Genomic DNA, 21,173 nt, shown 5'->3' with positions numbered 1-21,173 from the left:
AGGTGGTAGTAAAAGAACTACAAGTAAAAGAACTCCAGTTTGGCCACATGAAGCTTGACATGCCTATGAGACATGTGAGGGGACACATCAGCTAATTAGATATATATTGGGCAGAAACTCAGAAGAGAGGTATGAGCTGGAGATACAATCTTTGGAGTCAGAGGTATTATAGAAGGTATTCAAAGCCACGTAAATTGATAAGATGCTATGAAAGGAATTAGTGGACAAGCAGAGAATTGTTTGGAAAAAATGCCACTATGCCATACTGTGTCACTAACCTAAATGACCTTAGGTCATTGTCCCAATGAGATTTTGAGACTTTGAAAATGAGATTGGACTATATCATCACTAAGCTTTTCTCTGTAACAATGATTCCAATGTTGCAGTGTGTTGTTTTAGATATTAGACTACACCAAGAGCCAGTTCTTCAACGTGCCCTGCAATCAGAAAGGTCCTAATGGTTCTTCTACAACAGATGCCCAGCAGTGGGGATGTCATTTCTTCTCTAATGTCTGGAAAGGATGGCCATTTTGCCGACTATGCCACATTGCCTGCTGCTGTGTAAAAACTTCTGGGTGTCAGTCTCCATCTGCTGGGGGTAAAATCACTCTCACAGAGTGAAAAAAAAAATCTCTTATTCTGCTAAGGCTTTGGGTGGGGCTAGAAAAACTTCATGACAACAACTGCGTCAGCACATTCATCAGGGTCAAACTCGCAGTTGGAGGGAAGTGCAAGAGGGCCTTGATTGAAAAGGAACCTCCAGGGCGGCGCCTGTGGCTCAGTGGGTAAGGCGCCAGCCCCATATACCGAGGGTGGCAGGTTCAAACCCGGCCCCGGCAAAACTGCAAAACCAAAAAATAGCTGGGTGTTGTGGCGGGCGCCTGTAGTCCCAGCTACTTGGGAGGCTGAGGCAAGAGAATCGCTTAAGCCCAGGAGTTGGAGGTTGCTGTGAGCTGTGTGAGGCCACGGCACTCTACCCAGGGCCATAAAGTGAGACTCTGTCTCTACAAAAAAAAAAAAAAAAAAGGAACCTCCAGCTGAGCCTCTTCAGTCTCAAGAGACTGGGATTAGAATCCACAAATTCATAATAGAGACTGGCAGGAGGAAAATGGCACCATGCTGAAATCAGGGTTTCCTTTCAAAGTGTTAGAGTTCAGATGAGAGCAAAACAAACAAACAAAAATTACTAAATTTATGGACTTCATCACCAACCAAAAAGATAATAGAAGATCAAAATTGGTTTTCAAAAGTTATAAAATGTATTATGTAAAAACATGTCTAAACTACCGAGGCTACGTCAGCAAGGACAACTGAGCTCTCCACAAATGTGTATGCTAGTGTTTTATCAGATTTCTGGTGTTGGGGAGATCACAGATCTGACCTAGTATGTCATTTATGAGCATTAAGAATCAACATCTTTCATCTAATGGAATTATTTTATTGCCTGAATCATTAGGATTAAAATAAGGGTATTTGGCTGGCCTCTGAAAATATGGGACTTCTTTATTAGACTCTGAAAATGCACAGCTTCTTTCTTCTCTGAGGGCAAATATACTGATAATTCTTATAAATGTTTCCCTGTAAGACAGGTGATGACAGTATAGGCACAGTTGATGGGGACTGCAGGAAAGTGGGGCCCAGTCGCATAAGCCCTCCCTCCTCATTCTTCCTCATCAAGATCACACTTTGCTTTTTCACACAACATATATTTATTCAGAAAAAATTGCAATAAATTATAATAAAAAAGATGACATGAAATACAGAATCCCACTAGCAGCTTTGCTTAGTGATCAAGACATTTGGGGGAAATAATAACAAATGATTGCAGAATAAGAATCAGAAAACAGTAAAAGGGAGACTAATTCAATGTCACCAAATGGATTTGAACCATTTCATCCCTAGACCAACAGATGCACAGTCCTTCCTTACCAGTTGGATCTGAAATCCTTACTTCAGAGGAGCTATAAAATAGTACCTTAGAGGACTTAGAAATTAGAAGTTGGGGTGCTGGAATAGGCTACCATGGGAAACAGATTTCATACATCCAATCTATGTTTTATCTCCCCTATCTAGAGATTGTCTAAAACTCTCAACCCTGTATACATACCATGATGAGCTGAAAAGATTGAGGCAGTATAAACCAACTTCTTGCTTTGACATGATGGAGAAAGAGCTAGGATGCTGCACACATACTGTATAGAGGCCCAACTAACCATACTCTTGATCACCTAAAGGTCCCGGTTCAGCAGTATACTAGAAAATGGGCCCAGGAAAGGTACTTCCCTGTGTTATGACCTTCTCCCAGTGTCTATCATCTGCCTCTTGTTGTGATTACTTTCTGGCCTAATGGAGACGACAAAACTGTTTTGGTCTCAGTCTGCCATTCTTAAGTTCAACATTCAGCCCCTGACCTATCATATCTTCAGATATTTGGCATCAGTAGTGACTCCTATTTCCATAACTCTAAATCAGGAAAGGGTTTAGCCAGCATATTGCAGGATACGTACCTTTTTTTTTTTTTTTTTTGCTAAAGAACTCAACTTTTAAGAGATGGAGGATTGGACAGTCATTTGGTGGTGGTGGCCTGGATGCACTAGAAGAGTCATGGAGTAAATGCTCAAGAATCCTGTATGTTATGGTCCTTGCATGCTACCAGACAAGAATGGGTCATTTCAGGGAGGTTGTAACTGAAGAAAACCAGGAGGAAGCCAATTGCATCAGGCAGTTTTGCAATCAGTGGCTGGTGGCTTGTTGTCAATCAACATCAGTTTATTTTAAAAAAGGCTGTCCCATAGAGCTTGAAGATATGAAAAGCCCAGAGGGTCAACTTAAGTGGGTGAGGTAAGGTACATGGTTGATCACACTGATCAGTCTTATGAACAGCACTGGACATGGTGACTGAGAGCCAAGGGGAGTCTCTAAAACCTTTTTCTTGCAGGAAATGATGGTGAGGCCAGAGTCAGTCCTGCTGAGGGAGGAGGTGACATCTGTTCCTTGGTACCTCAGAATACCAGCGCATGGGTTCTAAGAGTCATACTTACTACCCTTGCTGTGAGAAGAAGTGATAGCTCTACATAGGCCTACCTGAGGTAAACAGACCCCCTTTTTTATTGTGGTGCAAGTGTTGCTCTAGAGGTGGATTTCTTTCTTTTTTTTTTTTTTTTTTTTTGAGACAGTCTTACTTTGTCACCTTAGGTAGAGTGCTGTCACATCATAGCTCACAGCAACCTCCAACTCTTGGGCTCAAGCAATCCTCCTGCCTCAGTCTCCCAAATAGCTGGGATTACAGGTGCCTGCCACAACGCTCAGCTATTTTCTTAAGATGGGGTCTCATCTTGCTGGTCTTGAACTCCTGAGCTCAAGAAATCCTCCTGCCTTGGCCTCCCAGAGTGCTGAGATTAAAGGTGTGAGCTACCTACTGCACCTGGCCTTGGAGGTGGATTTCTAAGTAGGATATGGATTCCACTGACACCCAGGATTAGTCCTTATATAAAATTTGAATGACAAGAAAGCAATAGTGGGAAGTAAAACCTGTCAAACATGAATACTCTCACTCTTCAAATACTCAAAGTGCTTCCCATTCTGATTGTGATTCTCTGGCACCAATGGGATGTCATTTCTAATAGTCCCTACTAGTAGTAATTTATGCTACTAAATGTGATCTGAGATAAAAGAATATGGTTCCACTCAATGTGGATCCATAAAAAGGCCAATGTTACAGAGACATAAAGATGCCATTGTAGTAGAAATGCACAAACGCATGTAACAACCACATGTACACGGTGAACTCATTGCTGAGGACACCCAAGGAGTCACTAGCCTCACTCAGACTTCATTCAAAGTTATAGAACGAGGGGAGGGAAGTGGAGTGCAAAGGAGTGAGACGGGGAGGAAGTTGAGTCAAAAGTGCTTTATATGAAGGACTACAGACAAGTCTGAGCTACGGCAAGTAGTGCTTATAGGCCTAGAATGGAAACATCTCAGAATCTAGGCCTAGGGTACCGAGGACAAATACGACAATTGGATAGGGGGGTAAAAAACACATCCCTAGGTAAAGGAGTGTAGATACATATCTCTTTGCCTTATAAAGAGAAAACACAAAAACACCAAAATACGGTAACTTTGGCTTGGCAACGTAAGTCTAAAAGTATTTTGTGTGAAGGATACGGTAAAAGATGGATTAGGAAACTCTTTTCCTTTTACACTATAAACAGAACTTGAAATTCTGCAATAGACCCTTCCTGTGGTATGACTTTTTTAAAACCATTCTGAAATACTTGGAGCCCAAGATGTTCCACCTCTAGAATCTCGGAGAGTAGTAAGAGGAAAAGCCTTAGTCTTCATCGCTCCCAAGCAGAAAGCCCAGAAGAAACTGAATAGCACGCTGGCGATCACTTGGAGTTTGTCTTGCCAAAAGGTTGGGTGGAGGCCTTAGGAGAAGACTAGTGAAGAGAGTAGCTAGAAGGTGAGAGAAAGAAAAGGGGAAACCTTTATCAGGCATAACCTAAGCACAACTTTAGGGTTTGGGGTTGGGGGCCCTGGGGATGAGATCAGTAGGACGGAAGTGACTGCCATGTACCTAGACATCCAGTAAGGTATACAGTGTATACAGTGCACACAGACTGTCCTTTACAAACACCCCCATGCAGCCATTCTCATGAGCACTCTTACCAATCATGTTGGCACTGACGTTGTTGTATTCAGAGAATTTTAAGAGTTCGCGAAGAAATGCCATCAAGTAACGAAAAACATTTCTATGGCATCTTGGAAGCTGGGAAATCACCTGTTTTTTTTTTTAAAAAAGGGGGTGGGCAGTGAGGAAAACAGGTGGAAGAATGGAGTAAGAGGAATTCACAGCTGCTATAAAAATAGTTTATAATCCAACCCTTACAAAACCCCATTCATCTGTCACTACCCTTTTTGGTTACTCATGATCAACACAATACAAGCCAAATTGTAACTTTGAAGTAAAAATGATCATACTCTGGCTCCAGTTCACTCAATGATCAGGCCATGTGGTCATCACACATTCACACGCACCCCCTTCCTCACAGGCAGGTTGGTGTTAATCTGTTCTTTTTCCATCTCCCTAGACATGGTATCTACCAAGCTGAATGGTTTTCTCTACAACGTCACTTAGCATGCATGAGGTCCTCCTTCCAATACTCACTAGTCTAATCACAGGTAGTCTCAGCTATTGTGCACCAAAATCATTTCAGGTTTAAAAACACACACAGAAGAAAGGCTCCCAAGTGAAGCCCATCTTTCCTGCTAATGTCAGCCAGAATTCCATATATGATCAGCTTCACCAATTTTACCCCAGAGTACAGGTATCCACCCCATTATGTTTTCTGTAAACAGAAAAAGGCCATCTGGGGAAAGGTGGTAAATACAATAGGAAATAACACAACCTAAAATTTAAGGGTCTCAACTCTCAATGATGCTGTCCTGCCATGAATAACAGATGAACACCCATCCTACCTCACAGCTGGCTGCCTACCTGGCCTTGTAAAATTGATGATTTCTCTATGGGGGAACCTGCACCTAACAGCCTCAGATCAGTAAAACTCACCTGTCGGCAGACCCGGGGATCATGAGCAGAATCAAGACATCGCTGATATAGCTCATAACAGATGACTGGCTCTGGTAGGGCTTCCAGGAAAATGAGGAGTGCTTCAGCTACAGAGTGATTACTGCCAGCTGAATCAACTAAGTCAAGGGAAAGGGGCTCCAGGAGAAAGGCCACACAGAAACCTGATTGGTTCCCTTCCTCAAGCTCCTGCAGGGACTATTTCCTCCCTCCTATTCAAGGCACATTGATCCTAATTAGGGAAGTTTGTTGGCCCATGTACTCTGCAGCTCAGTTGTTACAGAACTGGTCAAAGACTCTTTGGAGCCTTGGCCAAACTTTAGAGTCAGGGGGAATATAGCCTAAAGAGTAAGAGTTCACACTAGACCAGTCCTATAAACCAGTTGCCAAGGTATCCAATCCTTCTTCTTGCCCTAGTGACAATACATGTGGTGGCAAGAGTCATCGAGTGCCTGAAGGAGAACAGCATCAGTGTTGTGGCTTCTATGTTCCATGCTTCTTACCAAAAACCTATTAAAAGCCTTGCTTCCTTTTAGTAAGAACCTGATACAGAGAGAGGTCAAAAGTTCCTGAAAGGAAATTGAGAAACAACTGAATAGTGATTATCTTATAATAAAATACAATTACAAAGAAAATAAACATAGAAGCACAAAAATCAAATGTACGTACAAAGAAGAGTTTGGCCAAGTACTCATCCAGCTTCTTAAACCTTGGGTAGAAAAGGATACGGATTGTCTCAGGAATGCTAGTATCCAGACAGTCAATGATCTGCTGTAACTCTTCCTGCATTCCAGGGGTTTGGAATAGGTCCTCCTAGCAAAGAAGTAAGAATGAAGTGAACAGACAAGATAATCAACCCTATGGTTCTAAAGATAACCCAGGGATTAGAAAAGCAGCAGAAAACAAAAGGGAAGGGTGATATGCATATTAATGATTAGGAATGGACGTGTAAAAATATCACCTTTACCCAACATAATGTCTATGTTAAAATTTTATTTCAAATAAAATAGTCTTCAAAGGTTTTAGCCTATACCTAATAAATATGACTAGATGGCTAAATTAGGAAACCAGGTGTTCCACCTTTAGTCTCTTGAGAAGAAGCAGAAGGCAGAGTCCTAATCACATTCAAATGCTAATACTAACTAAACCCTGGGGAAGGAGTAAACTGCATGCTCATATTAATTCTTGCTTTCAAGTTATATTACTCTTTAGTTGATAAGAGAATATTACATTTCAATTTGGTCCCAAGAAATTTTTCTTTTTGGGTGGAATGGGTTGGGATTTTTTTTTCTTTTTTTTTATTGTTAAATCATAGCTGTGTACATTAGTGCAATCAAGGGGTACAATGTGCTGGTTTCATATACAATCTGAAATATTCTCATCAAACTGTTCAACGTAGCTTTCATGGCATTTTCTTTTTTTATTATTATTAAATCATAGCTGTGTACATTAACAAGATCATGGGGCACCATACACTGGTTTTATAGACTGTTTGACACATTTTCATCACACTGGTTAACATAGCCTTCCTGGCATTTTCTTAGTTATTGTGTTAAGACATTTATATTCTATATTTACTAAGTTTCACATGTACCCTTATGAGATGCACCCATGGCATTTTCTTAGTTATTGTATTTAGTCATTTGTATTCTGCATTTAGCAGTTTTCGCCTGTACCGATTCTAAGATGCACCGTAGGTGTGGCCCCACCAATTACCCTCCCTCCACTCTAACCTCCCCCCTCCCTTCCCCTTCCTTGGACCTTTCCCCATATTCTTGTGCTATAGTTGGGTTATAGCCTTCATATGAAAGCTATAAATTAGCTTCATAGTAGGGCTGAGTACATTGGATATTTTTTCTTCCATTCTTGAGATACTTTGCTAAGAAGAATATGTTCCAGCTCCATCCATGTAAACATGAAAGAGGTAAAGTCTCCATCTTTCTTTAAGGCTGCATAATATTCCATGGTATGCATATACCACAATTTGCTAGTCCATTCGTGGGTCAATGGGCACTTGGGCTTCTTCCATGACTTAGCAATTATGAATTGGGCTGCAATAAATTCTGGTACAGATGTCTTTGTTATATTGTGATTTTTGGTCTTCTGGGTATATACCTAGAAAAGGAATTATAGGATTGAATGGCAGGTCTATTTTTAGATCTCTAAGTATTCTCCAAACATCCTTCCAAAAGGAACGTATTAGTGTACATTCCCACCAGCAGTGTAGAAGTGTGCCCTTTTCTCCACATCCACGCCAACATCTCTGGTGTTGGGATTTTGTGATGTGGGCTTCTCTTACTGGGGTTAGGTGATTCTCAAAGTAGTTTTGATTTGCATTTCTCTGATGATTAAGGATGATGAGCTTTTTTTCATGTGTTTGTAGATAGTGTGTCTGTTTTCTTTAGAGATATTTCTCTTCAAGTCCTTTGCCCACCCTGAGATGGGATCACTTGTTCTTTTCTTGCTAATACATTTGAGTTCTCTGTGGATTCTGGTTATTAAACCTTTATCGGAGGTATAACCTGCAAATATTTTCTCCCATTCTGAGGGCTGTCTGCTTGCTTTACTTACCATGTTCTTGGCTGTGCAGAAGCTTTTTAGTTTGATCAGGTCCCAGTAATGTATTCTTGATACTGCTTCAATTGCCTGGGTAGTCCTCCTCATAAAGTATTCACCCAGGCCAATTCCTTCAAGAGTTTTCCCTGCACTTTCTTCAAGTATTTTTATAGTTTCATGTCTTAAGTTTAAATCTTTGATCCAGTGAGAGTCTATCTTAGTTAATGGTGAAAGTTGTGGGTCCAGTTTCAATCTTCTACAGGTTGCCAGCCAGTTCACCCAGCACCATTTGTTAAATAGGGAATCTTTTCCCTACTGAATGTTTTTAATTGGCTTGTCCAAGATCAAATAACAGTAATTAGCTGGGTTCATCTCTTGGTTCTCTATTCTGTTCCAGACATCTACTTCTCTGTTTTTGTGCCAGTACCATGCTGTTTTGATCACTATGGATTTATAGTATAGTCTGAAGTCTGGTAGTGTGATTCCTCCTGCTTTGTTTTTATTTCTGAGTAATGTCTTGGCTATTCAAGGTTTTTTCTGATTCCATATAAAACGAAGTATTATTTTTTCCAGATTTAAAATATGACAATGGAGCTTTAATAGGAATTGCATTAAAATTATATATTGCTTTGGGTAGTATAGACATTTTAACAATGTTGATTCTTCCCAGCCATGAGCATGGTATGTTTTTCCATTTGTTAACATCTTCAGCTATTTCTTTTATTAAAGTTTCATAGTTCTCTTTATAGAGATCTTTCACATCCTTTGTTAGATAAACTCCCAAATATTTCATCTTCTTTGGCACTACTGTGAAAGGAATAGAGTCCTTGACTGTTTTTTCGGCTTGGCTATTGTTGGTATATATAAAGACTACAGATTTATGGGTGTTGATTTTGTAGCCTGAGACATCGCTGTATTCCTTGATCACTTCTAAAAGTTTTGTAGTAGAATCCCTGGTGTTTTCCAGATATACGATCATGTCATCTACAAAGAGTGTTAAGGATTTTTTTAGTTTCTGAGGGGTCTGTTGTTATTTCATCTTTACATTTCTGATCGATGAAATTAGAGATTTTACTCTTTTTTTCCCGGTTAGGTTGGATGGTTAGTATTTTAAATAGGATTTAAAAGAAAAATCAGGATCAAGTTAAAGAAATGGGCTTAAAGTCTGCTTTGGATTTTAAAATCTGTAACAGCTAAAGTAAACATTACTGACTCAGGTACAAAGCTGTCCAGAGGAAAATAGTTTGCAGCCAGGAGACAGGCATTCTTAGTTCTGGCCCTGGCTCTGCCACTACACTTACACTGGCATCGTAGGTAAACACTTAGCACACATGCTTCAGCTATCATATTTATGAATAGGGATATTTCCACCTGCCCAGGTAATCAGACAGTGCTGCTATGTGGAGGGAGCTTGGCCAAGTTAAAAGCACTACACTGGCATGAGGTATTATAATTTCCTACAGGACTTGCACACCTTCCAAAGTTGCAGGGAAGGTCTAGTCTCACTTACCTGATTACAGGCATATCTGAATAAGTGATCTACTAGAAGCCAGATCTCCTTGGGGACCTGAAGAGGTCTCTCACTGGCACCTTCATCCAAGGGAACCATCTGCAGAAGAGATTTCTCCTGAGAGATGAAAGGGGATGAGAACTAAAGTAATCTTAGAATAAAGAATTCTCTGTGTAATTTAATCTCCTTCAAATTCTGGTCATGTGGGTACAATGTGATCTTCATCTCTTAAGATTTTTCATTTCTTCTCACTGGGGACAGCCCTGCTCAGAAGGCACTTGATACTGATTCCCAGAGATAAAGCACCTCCTCTCCTAAATGGTTCACTGAATTGTTAAACATTTCATTTGGGTTTACAATTTTTTTTTTTTTTTTGAGACAGAGTCTCACTTTGTTGCCCTCGGTAGAGTGCTGTGGCATCAGAGCTCACAGCAACCTCCAGCTCTTGGGCGATTCTCTTGCCTCAGCCACCCGTGTAGCTGGGACCACAGGCGCCCACCCTAACACCCAGCTATTTTCTATTTTTGTTGTTGTTGTTGTTGCAGTTTGTCCAGGGCCTGGTTTGAACCTGCCACCCTCAGTTTATGGGGCCAGTGCCCTACTCACTGAGCCACAGGCACCGTCCTGGGTTTACAATTTTTATCATATGGTTACATTGTGTCTTAAATCCTTGGGAACCAGGGTTCCAGTGATACAGTCACAGTATAAGTCTACACACCACCGGTGACTTACAGACCATTAAATTTCATTATCAATATAATACTTGAGAGACCAGGGTCTACGCTTAGGTTTTTGTTTACTTTTAACTTACTCTTTCTTCAGATCTTGGCACAAATAGTACTGCTTTCACTGTTGATTTAAACTAAGTTTCTTGGCCCTCAGGAATTAAACAATTTTCCATATTAGACCCACATACATGAATACCTTAGACTTGATGGCAATTTTCTCTGTTTAAGTCACCAAAACTCATAAGCTTTAAGATCTAAAAATAGTAAACTCAAGACAGCAAAGCAAAAGACAGAAATACCATGAAAAGTCTAGAGTCCGAATCCAGAAGTTACTAATTAATAGCTCAACACAAATTTCTGAGGGCTTTTTGGCCTTTCATCTAACTTTCTATTATCAGATTGTTCTGAAAGAACATTAAGAGAAAAATCCAGAAGTGACATAAATTAGACCGGTGAATAATTTAAATTTGAAAATGGTTAGGAAATAAACTTCGTTGTCTTATGTTTATGTAATCAAATATAAATTACATGAAAAAAAGATGTTTGAAATAGTAAAGGCATTTGAAGGAAGCCTTCAGCAAAATCTTTGTGGAGAAAACGATGACCAAGCTCTTATATACTCCTCTCTCCGCTATTTCCAGCTTAAGGTCATACATTCTGTATGTTTAACTTCAGGAAATTCTTGTTCAACACTGTGCAACCCATAAATTCCATCCATGAGCCCCAGCCACATAGCTTTAAAGGAAAGAAAATTGAGTATTTTACTACTCTCACAGAGACGATGTACAGTATGGCCAAGCTGAGGTCTCTTCTTAACACTGTGTACTTTAATAAGCAGCGATGACCTTTTAAAGCCTTTCTAAGAGAATGAGGAAGAGAAGGGAGTATGACAGTTGATTACCATTTAAAATCTATTTTTCTTTCTTTCTTTTTTTTTTTTGTAGAGACAATGTTTCATTTTATTGCCCTTGGTAGAATGCTGTGGTGTTACACACCTCACACCAACCTCCAACTCCTGGGCTTAGGCGATTCTCTTGCCTCAGCCTCCTGAGTAGCTGGGACTATAGGCGCTTGCCACAACGCCCGGCTATTTTTTTGTTGCAGTTTGGCTGGAGCCAGGTTTGAACCTGCCACCTTCGGTATATGGGGCCGGTGCCCTACCCAGTGAGCCACAGGCACTGCCCTTTTTTTTTTTTTTTTTCGTTCTTACAGTAAGGAGTATGACAGTTGGTTACCATTTAAAATCTTTTTTTTTTTTTTTTTTGTACAGTTTGCTTCTTCTCTTTCTCTGGGATTCTATCACTTGTTCATGTTCCCTATGGTTGCCAGAACTTCTATCAGTGGCTTATTCACTGACTTCTTTCCATTTTCAAGTATTAAATCCAGGCATCCACATTATACCTTAGCCAAAACACTGCCCATAAAGCACTATGCTAACTTTCTGGACCAAATACAACCCATGTGTAGATTCTTTAGCAGATGTCTCCAAACTTATCATATATAAATTATTCAGCACTGATTCATGTACTTTAAAAAAAAATCTGACATCTAACTAGAGCTCTACCTGTACTAAGGTATTAAGGCAACACAAGGCATTGCCCAAGATAAAAAGACAGAACATGAACTGCTCTTAACAGGGAAGGGCTGGGAAACAGAGCTGTCTTAAAGTTTAGTGGTTTAAAAAGGTTAATGAAATGTCAGTAGGTTATATACATCATTCACTATCCATTTTGAAATTCATGTGTGATAATAAAGAATGTCACATGTGTGTCCATGAAGTCTAGAGAATGCTCATGCACAAGAAACAATACTTTTATAAATTTCATAAATAGAGGCCTGGTGCAGTGGCTTATGTCTATAATCCTAGCACTCTGGGAAGCTGCAGCGGGTGGATTGCCTGAGCTCATGGGTTCAAGATCAGCCTGAGCAAGGGTTAGACCCCGTTTCTAAAAATAGCTGGGTGTTGAAGCAGGCACCTTTAGTCCCAGCTACTTGGGAGGCTGAGGCAAGAGAATCACTTGAGCCCAAGAGTTTGAGGTTGCTGTGAGCTATGATGCCACAGCACTCTACGGAGGGTGACAAAGTAAGACACTGTTTCAGAAAAAAAAAAATTCACAAATAATTCTGAACTCAGATTGTCTTCTTTCAACAAGACATGTTCAGTGCCTAATAAGCCCACACTTCATAATCTTTGTGATAACAACTGAAGCACAAAAACAGTATGCTATCCCCATCACTGAAATGCATTAAACGCCACCAGTGGGAACATCCATCAAATACTCTTATAAGTACTTCAGGAGTGTTTATTAATTTCCTGCTTCTCTACTTGATAGTCCTGTATGGAGCCAGGTACTCTCAGTTTGACGATAGAGAGGCAGTGAGGTATTGCAGAAGGGGTGCTTCGCTGGGCAATCAGGAGACCTGGGTTGCAGTGCCTTCCACTCTACACTTCTGCTGTCAGGAGCAGTACTACCTTACCAAGTTTCTCAACTGAAAGCGCCTTGGTTGTCTTTTCTGTTAAAATGGAGAAAATACCTTACCCTGTCTGAAGGCAGAGGGCTGGACCAGATGATCCCTTATGATCTCAATCAGGTCCATGATTCTATTCTATGCTCTCTTTCTTAACTGTATCTGTGTACTTTTTCAGTAATTAATTGCTATTACCACTAACACCAAATATATATATATTTTTTTAGAGACAGAGTCTCACTCTGTCACCCTTAGTAGAGTGCTGTGGTGTCATAGCTCACAGCAATCTCCAGCTCCTGGGCTTAGGCAATTCTCCTGCCTCAGCCTCCCGAGTAACTGGAACTATAGGCGCCTACCACAATGCCCGGCTATTTTTTTTGTTGTTGTTGCAGTTTGGCTGGGGCCAGGTTAGAACCTGCCACCCTCGGTATATGGGGCTGGTGCCCAACTCACTGAGCCACAGGCATCTCCCAACACCAAATAACTTTTAATGCAACAGAAATCTATGGATGGTTATACTGTCATTAGAAACAGAGGACAGCTAGCTGGTACCCTCCTCTAATTCATGAGCTTTCAGATATATCAAGACAGCTCTGTAGTTCTTATTTCAAAAACACAAATATGGAACCTTGAGTCCTACTGCTTTTATTGTACTGAGTCTCAGTAACTTGACTGGTGTAATAAACATCTTTCCTGTACTTTGCATATACTTAAAGACAGCTGGAAGGACTGTAGGGGATTATGACCAAATCAGAGTTCTCTGATATGGAAATGCCTAGAGACAAATTCCAAGGACCACAGTTTTAAGTGTTAATCAAGCATAAGGAAAACTCTTATAAGCACCAATGGATAGCATTACCTTTTCTAGGAAGCTGTCTTCGTCCTGAGAGCAGAGCAGGAAAAGAAAGTCATTGGCAGATAGAAAATGATTAGAATTAATTTACAGAATTAGAAACAGATCAGTATTAGAACTCACTAGATTACCAGATACATATGCTTTAAACAACTATGAACTCCTTCAAATAAATTATGACTACTGAAAATGGAATACATTCTCCATATGCAAAGTACCCTATAATGCACATTAAAATTTTTGTATAGTTTACTGAGATTATCACTCAAGAAACATGTATAGTCTTAGACTTCTACTCCTTTTGGCAGCCGCCAACTGACAGAGACAAATGCCCATTGATGTTTCTTCCTGTTTATTTGCTGCTTGGAAGCAGGCCCTGCCTTTGTACTGTGTGACTTCTGACCACCTCGATGAAAGAATGTTGTTCTGGGCCTGACAGTGGCCATTTGTAAGGATATAATAAAGCTGCTCTCCTTTCCATGCTGTTCTCACCACAGCTAGCCACCTAAGCAGTATCCCAGACTCCCTTTTGTCTCTTTATGCCCACTTCCCTCCTCAAAGGCCCCCAGAGTACCTAGATTTAAAGGTTCCTCTGAACTATGAATGAATTTCATTTTAGACCTTTGTGATCAGAAGATCCATCATTGTCCCCTATTTATTTTCCTTTTCTCTTATGGGGATAAGAGAAAAGAGAAGCAGGGGAGAAGGGGAGGGAAGAAGTTACTTTTTAAATATTACTATCTTTTATGCTATTATTACAATCCAATAATTATGAGAGCAACAATAACTACTACCACTATTTAGGAAACGTCTGCCATGTACCAGAAACTGTGGAAAGTGCTTATCCAAAGTCACAATTACTATTAAGGAGTAAGTGGCAGAATCAAGATTAGAACCCAGGTATGACCAACTTAATAGTCATTATCACCTATGTTAACTTGGACAACTCAAAATGGACAATATGATTGCTTCCTGGAATGGAGAGGCTGTGAGAAGCTGTGAGAATGTATTCTCTGTAACAGAAAGAGACCCCACTTACAGGCAGCATGGTTAATGGAAAGAGTATAGACACTTGGTGTTACATAGTCCTGGGTACAAATCTTCATTCTGCCTCTTATTAACTTTGTATAGACCTCACACAAATTGCCAAACTTTGTAGAGCCTCAGTTTTTTTTCATCTCTAAAACAGGGATAATAATATTTACTTCAGAGGGACAAGGAAGCAGCCTAAAACCAAGCAGTATGCCAGCAGAAGGTATGAGTCTCTTAAAGCTCCTCACAGCTCCTCAGCAACTCCCAACTGGATTCCTCCCAGCCTCAGTATGCACCACTAAGCACTCAGGTATAAATCACATATCTCAGGTCTGATAAGTAAAAGGAGAAATTGCAATCTTACTGCCTGAGATGTACGTGGGCTAAGGGTGGGGGTAAAAATGTTTCTGAGCATTCCAAGTGGTGATGCTGAATATATTTCCCCTAAACTGTTATGTATAGCAATTAGGTTTTTTAGTATTGTTAAATACTTAGAGTTAAACATACCTTTGTCAGTTTGCCTAGATTTAAATATCACATGAAATGATGAGTACTAGTGCTTTATAAGGTACATGATATTTACAGTACTGTAATTATAACATTTTTTAATGTGCAGTTAATTCTGAATGCCAAACATCTAATTTAATATAATTTTGGCCTACAACCTCTTGTAAAGTTCAGGATCACGTTTTAACAAATAGAGTATAGCCTGTCTGATATACTTTATACTTCCCCTCCAATAAACATGTGACACATGGTATGATGAGTAAAACTAGGCAGAGATTTTGTATATTAACTTGTCAAACCAGGCCCTCAAAGTTTTCTTTAACAGTTTAAAAAATGAAAAGACATTTTCTTTGAGCAGTGGCCATCTACCAGAACAAGGCACCGTGTCTTTGTGGGGGAGGACAAATGAGAATGAGAATACATAAAGGAGAAAGACATGGTTTGTCCCTGACCCTGGTTTGCAACTGACTAGAGGTGAGGAGTTCCAGAATTTAGAGTCTGATATTGCCATAATTCACAAATACAAGTTTTTAATAAATGGTTACTAGCCCTTAGGGACTTTTAAAGGTAGAGATGGGGGGGAATATTACAAGTAGAAGAGGCAAAAATAAAGGCACAGAGAAGGTAAATTGCAAGGTGAGTTTAGGAAGAAGTTAGACATCTAGTTTACAGGAAGCATGAGGAAAGTTTAGAAAAACAGTAGGAAATAAGTTTGAAAAGGTTTTTGAAGTCAGACTTTGGGGGACCTTGAAGGAAAGAGGTTAAGGAATTTGGATTGTATTCAGCAAGCATGGGGAGCCACTGCTACCTTTAGGCAAGGAATTGATGGGCCCTAAAAGCAGAGGTACAGAAAGATTGATCTGATGGCCCTGAATAGGAAAAACTGAAGGCAGTGAAGAAAAGTGGGTAGAGGTGGAAGGGTGGAAAGAGAAAGAGGAAGGGAGGGAATCATTCAAAGGCTATCAAGGTAAGTAAAGCAGGATAGGGTAAATACCTTAAGTAATAATGGAAAATAATATATTTCATTTTTGGAAAAATGAATGGATATAGAGAAAATGATTTAAAAAATATCAAAAGGACTTTGAAGGAAGGGTAAGAGATTTGCATTGAGAGTTGAGTTACCTGAATGCAGGTATAAAAAAGTAGATATAAACTATGTTTAATTCAACCCTGGTCTCAATTTTGAAAATAGAAACATCACTTAACCTTCATTAGTAAATAGCTAACTTCTATGTTAGTCTTAAGATTACTACTACTAACTACTCAGTTCAATCAACATTAAAGGGTAGAGATGGCCAACTCTCTGCCGAAAGCCACGCATTAGTTTAGGATTTCTCCAGTGGGGCAACACTGGCACATAACAAATTCAATGCAAATCATTCTTTACCCCAACATTCACTTTTAGAAGAATGTTCCCAGTAATAAATGCAGCTAAAATAATATAAAAATCATTTAGAGGTGGAATATTCAAATTTAAAAATGAAAAGCAGAAAACTAATAGAAATTGAAGTTCTAAAAAGGATTAGTTCATATAAAATACAGAGAAGAAACACAAACCATACATCTAACAGGATAAGAAATGGGTGGTTCAATTAGTAAAAAAATACATAATGAGAAGATCACAGGGGACAAATTAATCAACAAATTATTCCTTTTACTAAATTTTTTGATATTGTTCTCCCAATCAATAGACATGTCCACAGGTAAATATGGTTTCTCCACCCATACCTCAACTTTTTCCATCTCTATATTTACAAACAAAACCCTTAACCAGATCTGGTAAGTTGAAAAGCCTGGCCTCCTTTCTGTTAGTCCATTCCACATGCAACACCAGAATGTTCCTCTAAATAAATCAATTTACAACTTCATACTAATTATCAAAGCCTTCTGATGATTCTTGGTGCCCTCTGGCTCAAGCACAAGCTCATCTGGTGACTTCAAGACTTTATCACCTGCCCTTATCCTGCCTAACCAGCTTCACAGATTCTTTTTTTTTTTTGAGACAGGAGCCTCAAGCTGTCGCCCTGTGTAGAGTGCCATAGCATCACAGCTCACAGCAACCTCCAACTCCTGGGCTCAAGCGATTCTCTTGCCTAAGCCTCCCAAGTAGCTGGGACCACAGGCTGTTTTTGGTTGCAGCCATCATTGTTGTTTGGCGGGCCCGGGCTGGATTTGAACCCGCCAGCTCATGTGTATGTGGCTGGCACCTTAGCTGCTTGAGCCACAGGCGCGGAGCCTCTTTTTCTTTCTTTCTTTTTTTTTTAACAGAGTCTTATTTTGTTGCCCTCAGTAGAGTGCCGTAGCATCACAGCTTACAGCAACCTCCTAGCTCTTGGGCTTACGTGATTCTCTTGCCTCAGCCTCCCGAGTAGCTGGGACTACAGGCACCTGCCACAACGCCTGGCTATTTTTTATTGCAGTTTGGCTGGGGCTAGGTTTGAACCTGCCACCCGGTATATGGGGCTGGCACCCTACTCAGTGAGCCACGGGTGCCACCCAAGGTTCACACATTTTTATCCTTAAATCGCATCACTTTTTCCAGGGAAATCTTAAATTTTTTCACACATTGTCTTTTTGCTTTCACCTTCTACCCTTTATTCAAGATGTTCCTTATACCTGAAAAAGCCAGCTCACCCAATGTACTAATATATGTCTCTTAATACTCGGACTTGACTAAAAATACTTCTGTGACTAACCTCAAATCACTCTCCTAGTTTACTTTATTCTTATTGCTGGACTTATTTCTAAGTCATGTTAATGTTACATGCATCAAATATTTATTAAAACTAAAATAGGCTGATTCTGAGATTGATTTTTATAGGGATTAGCTGGTCAATCAATCAATAAGCTTTATAGCATATAAGGGCCTGAGTAAACAGTAAAGGAATCTATTGTTAATATAAATTAAAAACTCTATAACATTCATTTTAAATGACTTTCCAAAATATTCACATACCAAATACACTGGCCATTAGCCAATAAAGGTAGTTAATGTTCAAATTATCTCTAAACCAAACTCCTTATTAACCATGATTTAAGATTTAGCCATATTATACATGCACGTATATCTTCATCATTACTAAACTAAGAAGAATTCACATAAACTCTATAATACTCTGTATCCAGTGGGTAATGAATCAATATTGATGATTATTTGCTACTTAATATGCTAGTTAATACAACAGAAAAATCTTTCTTAATTCTGAAAAAGAAAAAAGATGATTATAAACAGTGTATTCTTGTCTGTTTCCCACTTGTGCCAATACCAACTACTACATATTCTAGGAGGGGCAAAGTCACTGTTATTGAGAGGGGCAAAAGAATGATGAGGAATTATGCCAGTTATTTCATTCTGCATTTAGTGGGAAGAGGTAGTAGTATAAGAATCATTCTGAAACAGGTAAGTGGAGAGACCACACATACACTGAATTCATTTCTGGCTTCAACAACATTTTAAGAGTAAATAACACAATGTAGGATAGGTACTATTATTAATAACATCACCTCATGAGATTTAAGATACCACCTTGGGCCTTGGGAAAAAAACATGAACAAGCATTAGACTTAGGGATCATTTTTAAAGGTAAAGATCAAGTCAAAACAGAGTGGGAAGGTATTAAAGACGGGGTGCTAATTACTTTGGATTTCTTGTTTATTACCCAACACTAATACAGGGTTAGTATCTCTAATCCAAAAATCCAAAATCCAAATCCTCCAAAATCTGAAAGTTTTTGCACATCCACATGATGCTCAAAGCAAATGCTCATTGTAGGATTTCAGATTTCTAGATTACAGATGCTGAACTGGTAAGTATACATAGTATAAATGAAAATATTCCCAAATCTTAAATGCTTTTGGTCCCAAGCATTTTAAAAAAGGGGTATTCAACCTGTATAGATAATTTCCTCACCAGTGAGATAAAGGAATCTAATAACACTGAAATTCAACAGACTGTGAAAAGAATCAGAACCCTAAATCTTACAAAATAAAACCTTTAAAAGAATAAACCAGTTGTGCCCAACATACAGCCAGTGAGTCCCATGCTGATTTTGTGAGAACTTATTTTGTTTACTATGGTGCTGGACATCTTGAAAAGTAAAATGGACTTTTTCTTTCTTTGCTAATCAGCTTTTGTTAGTGTTCGTATATTTTTTATATGGCCTAAGATAACACTTATTCTTCCAATGTGCAGCAGGGGAAAAAAAAGGTTGGACACCCTTAGAATAAAGGATGACCAAATACATATGATTTAATATGAACTCAACAATTCTGAAATTAAAAATGATCAGGGTTTCTTCTTTTTAACCTTGAATTACTTATGCACAAAAAGAAGGAAAAGGGCTACCTACAGAGAGCCATTAATTCCTCTAATGATTTTGGCTACTTTCTATTTATAGACAAATATGGTGGAATTACATGATAATATATTTTACATAAGATATAATCTTTTTATACTGGTTTAGCCTCCTTCTGGCCAACCTCAGAATATGGGAAAATTATGGCAAGAATATATTATAATGCATCTACCAACTCTTGACCAAAAATAAGCTAGGTTCCAGTTTACGGGAAATGAGGGTGAAGGAAAGAGTATAAAAGGAATAAGCTAAAAAAAATACCAAGAAGAAACAATCAGATAAATTTAGGAAATGGTGTACCCTTAACTGGACAATTGCACTAGACTCTTAAATAGTCAGCGTGGCTGGCCGTGGCTCATACCTGTAATCCTAGCACTTTGGGAGGATGAAGCAGGACTGCTTGAGCTCAGGAATTGGAGGGTGCAGTAAACTGTGATGATTACACTCTAACCCAAGAGACAGAGCAAGACCCTGTCTCCAAAAAAAAGGTCAGTATCATTAAAGAAAAAAAGTAGGAAACTGCATTACACTAAGAGAGACTACAGAGACCCCATCAAATATACTAAATGAACCCAGATCGGATTTTGGGTTTAAAAAAACCATGAATCAAATTCTTGAAATAATTGGAGAAATTTGAATATGGACTAGATGTTAAATGATACTATGAATTACTGTTAGCTTCCTTGGGAATAAGAATGGTATTGTGCTTATATAGAAGTTTGTCCTTTTTCTTAAGAAAAGGCTGAAGTGTCTCATGGTAAAGTGACATGATATTACCATCTAATTTCAAATGGGATAGCAAAAAAAAAAAAACTGAGTGTTTATATGTATATAAGGCATGTGGTAGCTTATTGTACTGCTTTTTCAGTTTTCCTGCACATTTGACATTTTTTATAATAAAAAGTTGAGACAAAAAAAGCTAGGAGATAGTGTTTGGGATGAAGGACAAGGGGTAGAAGAAAAAGGAAAACAACATTCAGAACATATTCTAAAAAGTGAAATACTAAATTTGAAAGATACAATTATGGTTGTAGAAGCAAAAACAATTGTCATGGGAAATAGCAGAATGGCAGGATATGAATAAGAAAATGGTTTTCTCTCAGAGGTAATACACTAAGTCATGAGGGCTCTAGGGACACACGTATAATTATAAGAAAGAATGCTGGGGCTGGACTCAAGTGTTTTAATCTGCTATCTGGGTCACAGCTAAAACAATTCCATGGCAACAGATCACTCAGACAAGCCAGCAGCAGCCTGTCTATTGGTCTAGTCCTCTTTGCTAGATGTTACAATCACTTGCTCTGGCTAGACCAAAAGGAAAAACATGAATATTAATGGTAATGATAACATGGGGCCCCTCTTTACCTAATTTTCTTTGATAAAAGACCATGAATATACTTTTGAAGCCCAAAGAAATTTGCATCCAAATCCAACAATATTTTCATTTAGAAGGGAAAGTTCTTTTAAAATTTTTTTTTTTGTAGAGATGGGGGGTCTTGCTATGCTGCCCAGGCTGGTCTCAAACTCCTCCCACCTTGGCCTTCCAAAGTGCTGGGATTATAGGCCTGAGCTA

General features: G+C 39.1%; 1 protein-coding gene across 8 annotated transcripts in view; it reads right to left on the bottom strand.

Moving 5' to 3' along the window:
- Positions 1–1,690: 1,690 nt before the first annotated feature.
- Positions 1,691–21,173, bottom strand: part of OCRL (OCRL inositol polyphosphate-5-phosphatase) — a 55,810-nt gene continuing 36,327 nt past the window's right edge. For 3 of the 8 annotated variants that reach the window (XM_053580107.1, XM_053580106.1, XM_053580111.1), the window contains exons 19-24: positions 13,713–13,736; positions 9,657–9,773; positions 6,319–6,403; positions 5,573–5,700; positions 4,672–4,783; positions 1,691–4,458 (exon numbers count right to left, since the gene is read on the bottom strand). In XM_053580107.1, coding sequence (XP_053436082.1) covers positions 4,334–4,458; positions 4,672–4,783; positions 5,573–5,700; positions 6,319–6,403; positions 9,657–9,773; positions 13,713–13,736 — 591 coding nt within the window. In that variant the 3' untranslated portion in view covers positions 1,691–4,333. Of the gene's footprint in view, positions 4,459–4,671; positions 4,784–5,572; positions 5,701–6,318; positions 6,404–6,929; positions 7,706–9,656; positions 9,774–13,712; positions 13,737–21,173 lie in introns of those variants that run through there. The other 5 variants (XM_053580109.1, XM_053580112.1, XM_053580113.1 and 2 more) reach the window with 5 other exon arrangements.

Source organism: Nycticebus coucang, chromosome X (assembly GCF_027406575.1).
Source record: "Nycticebus coucang isolate mNycCou1 chromosome X, mNycCou1.pri, whole genome shotgun sequence".
In the NCBI taxonomy this organism is placed as follows: Eukaryota; Metazoa; Chordata; class Mammalia; order Primates; family Lorisidae; genus Nycticebus; species Nycticebus coucang.
The sequence above is the reverse complement of the archived record's forward strand: the minus strand, read 5'-3'. Positions and strand labels throughout refer to the sequence as shown.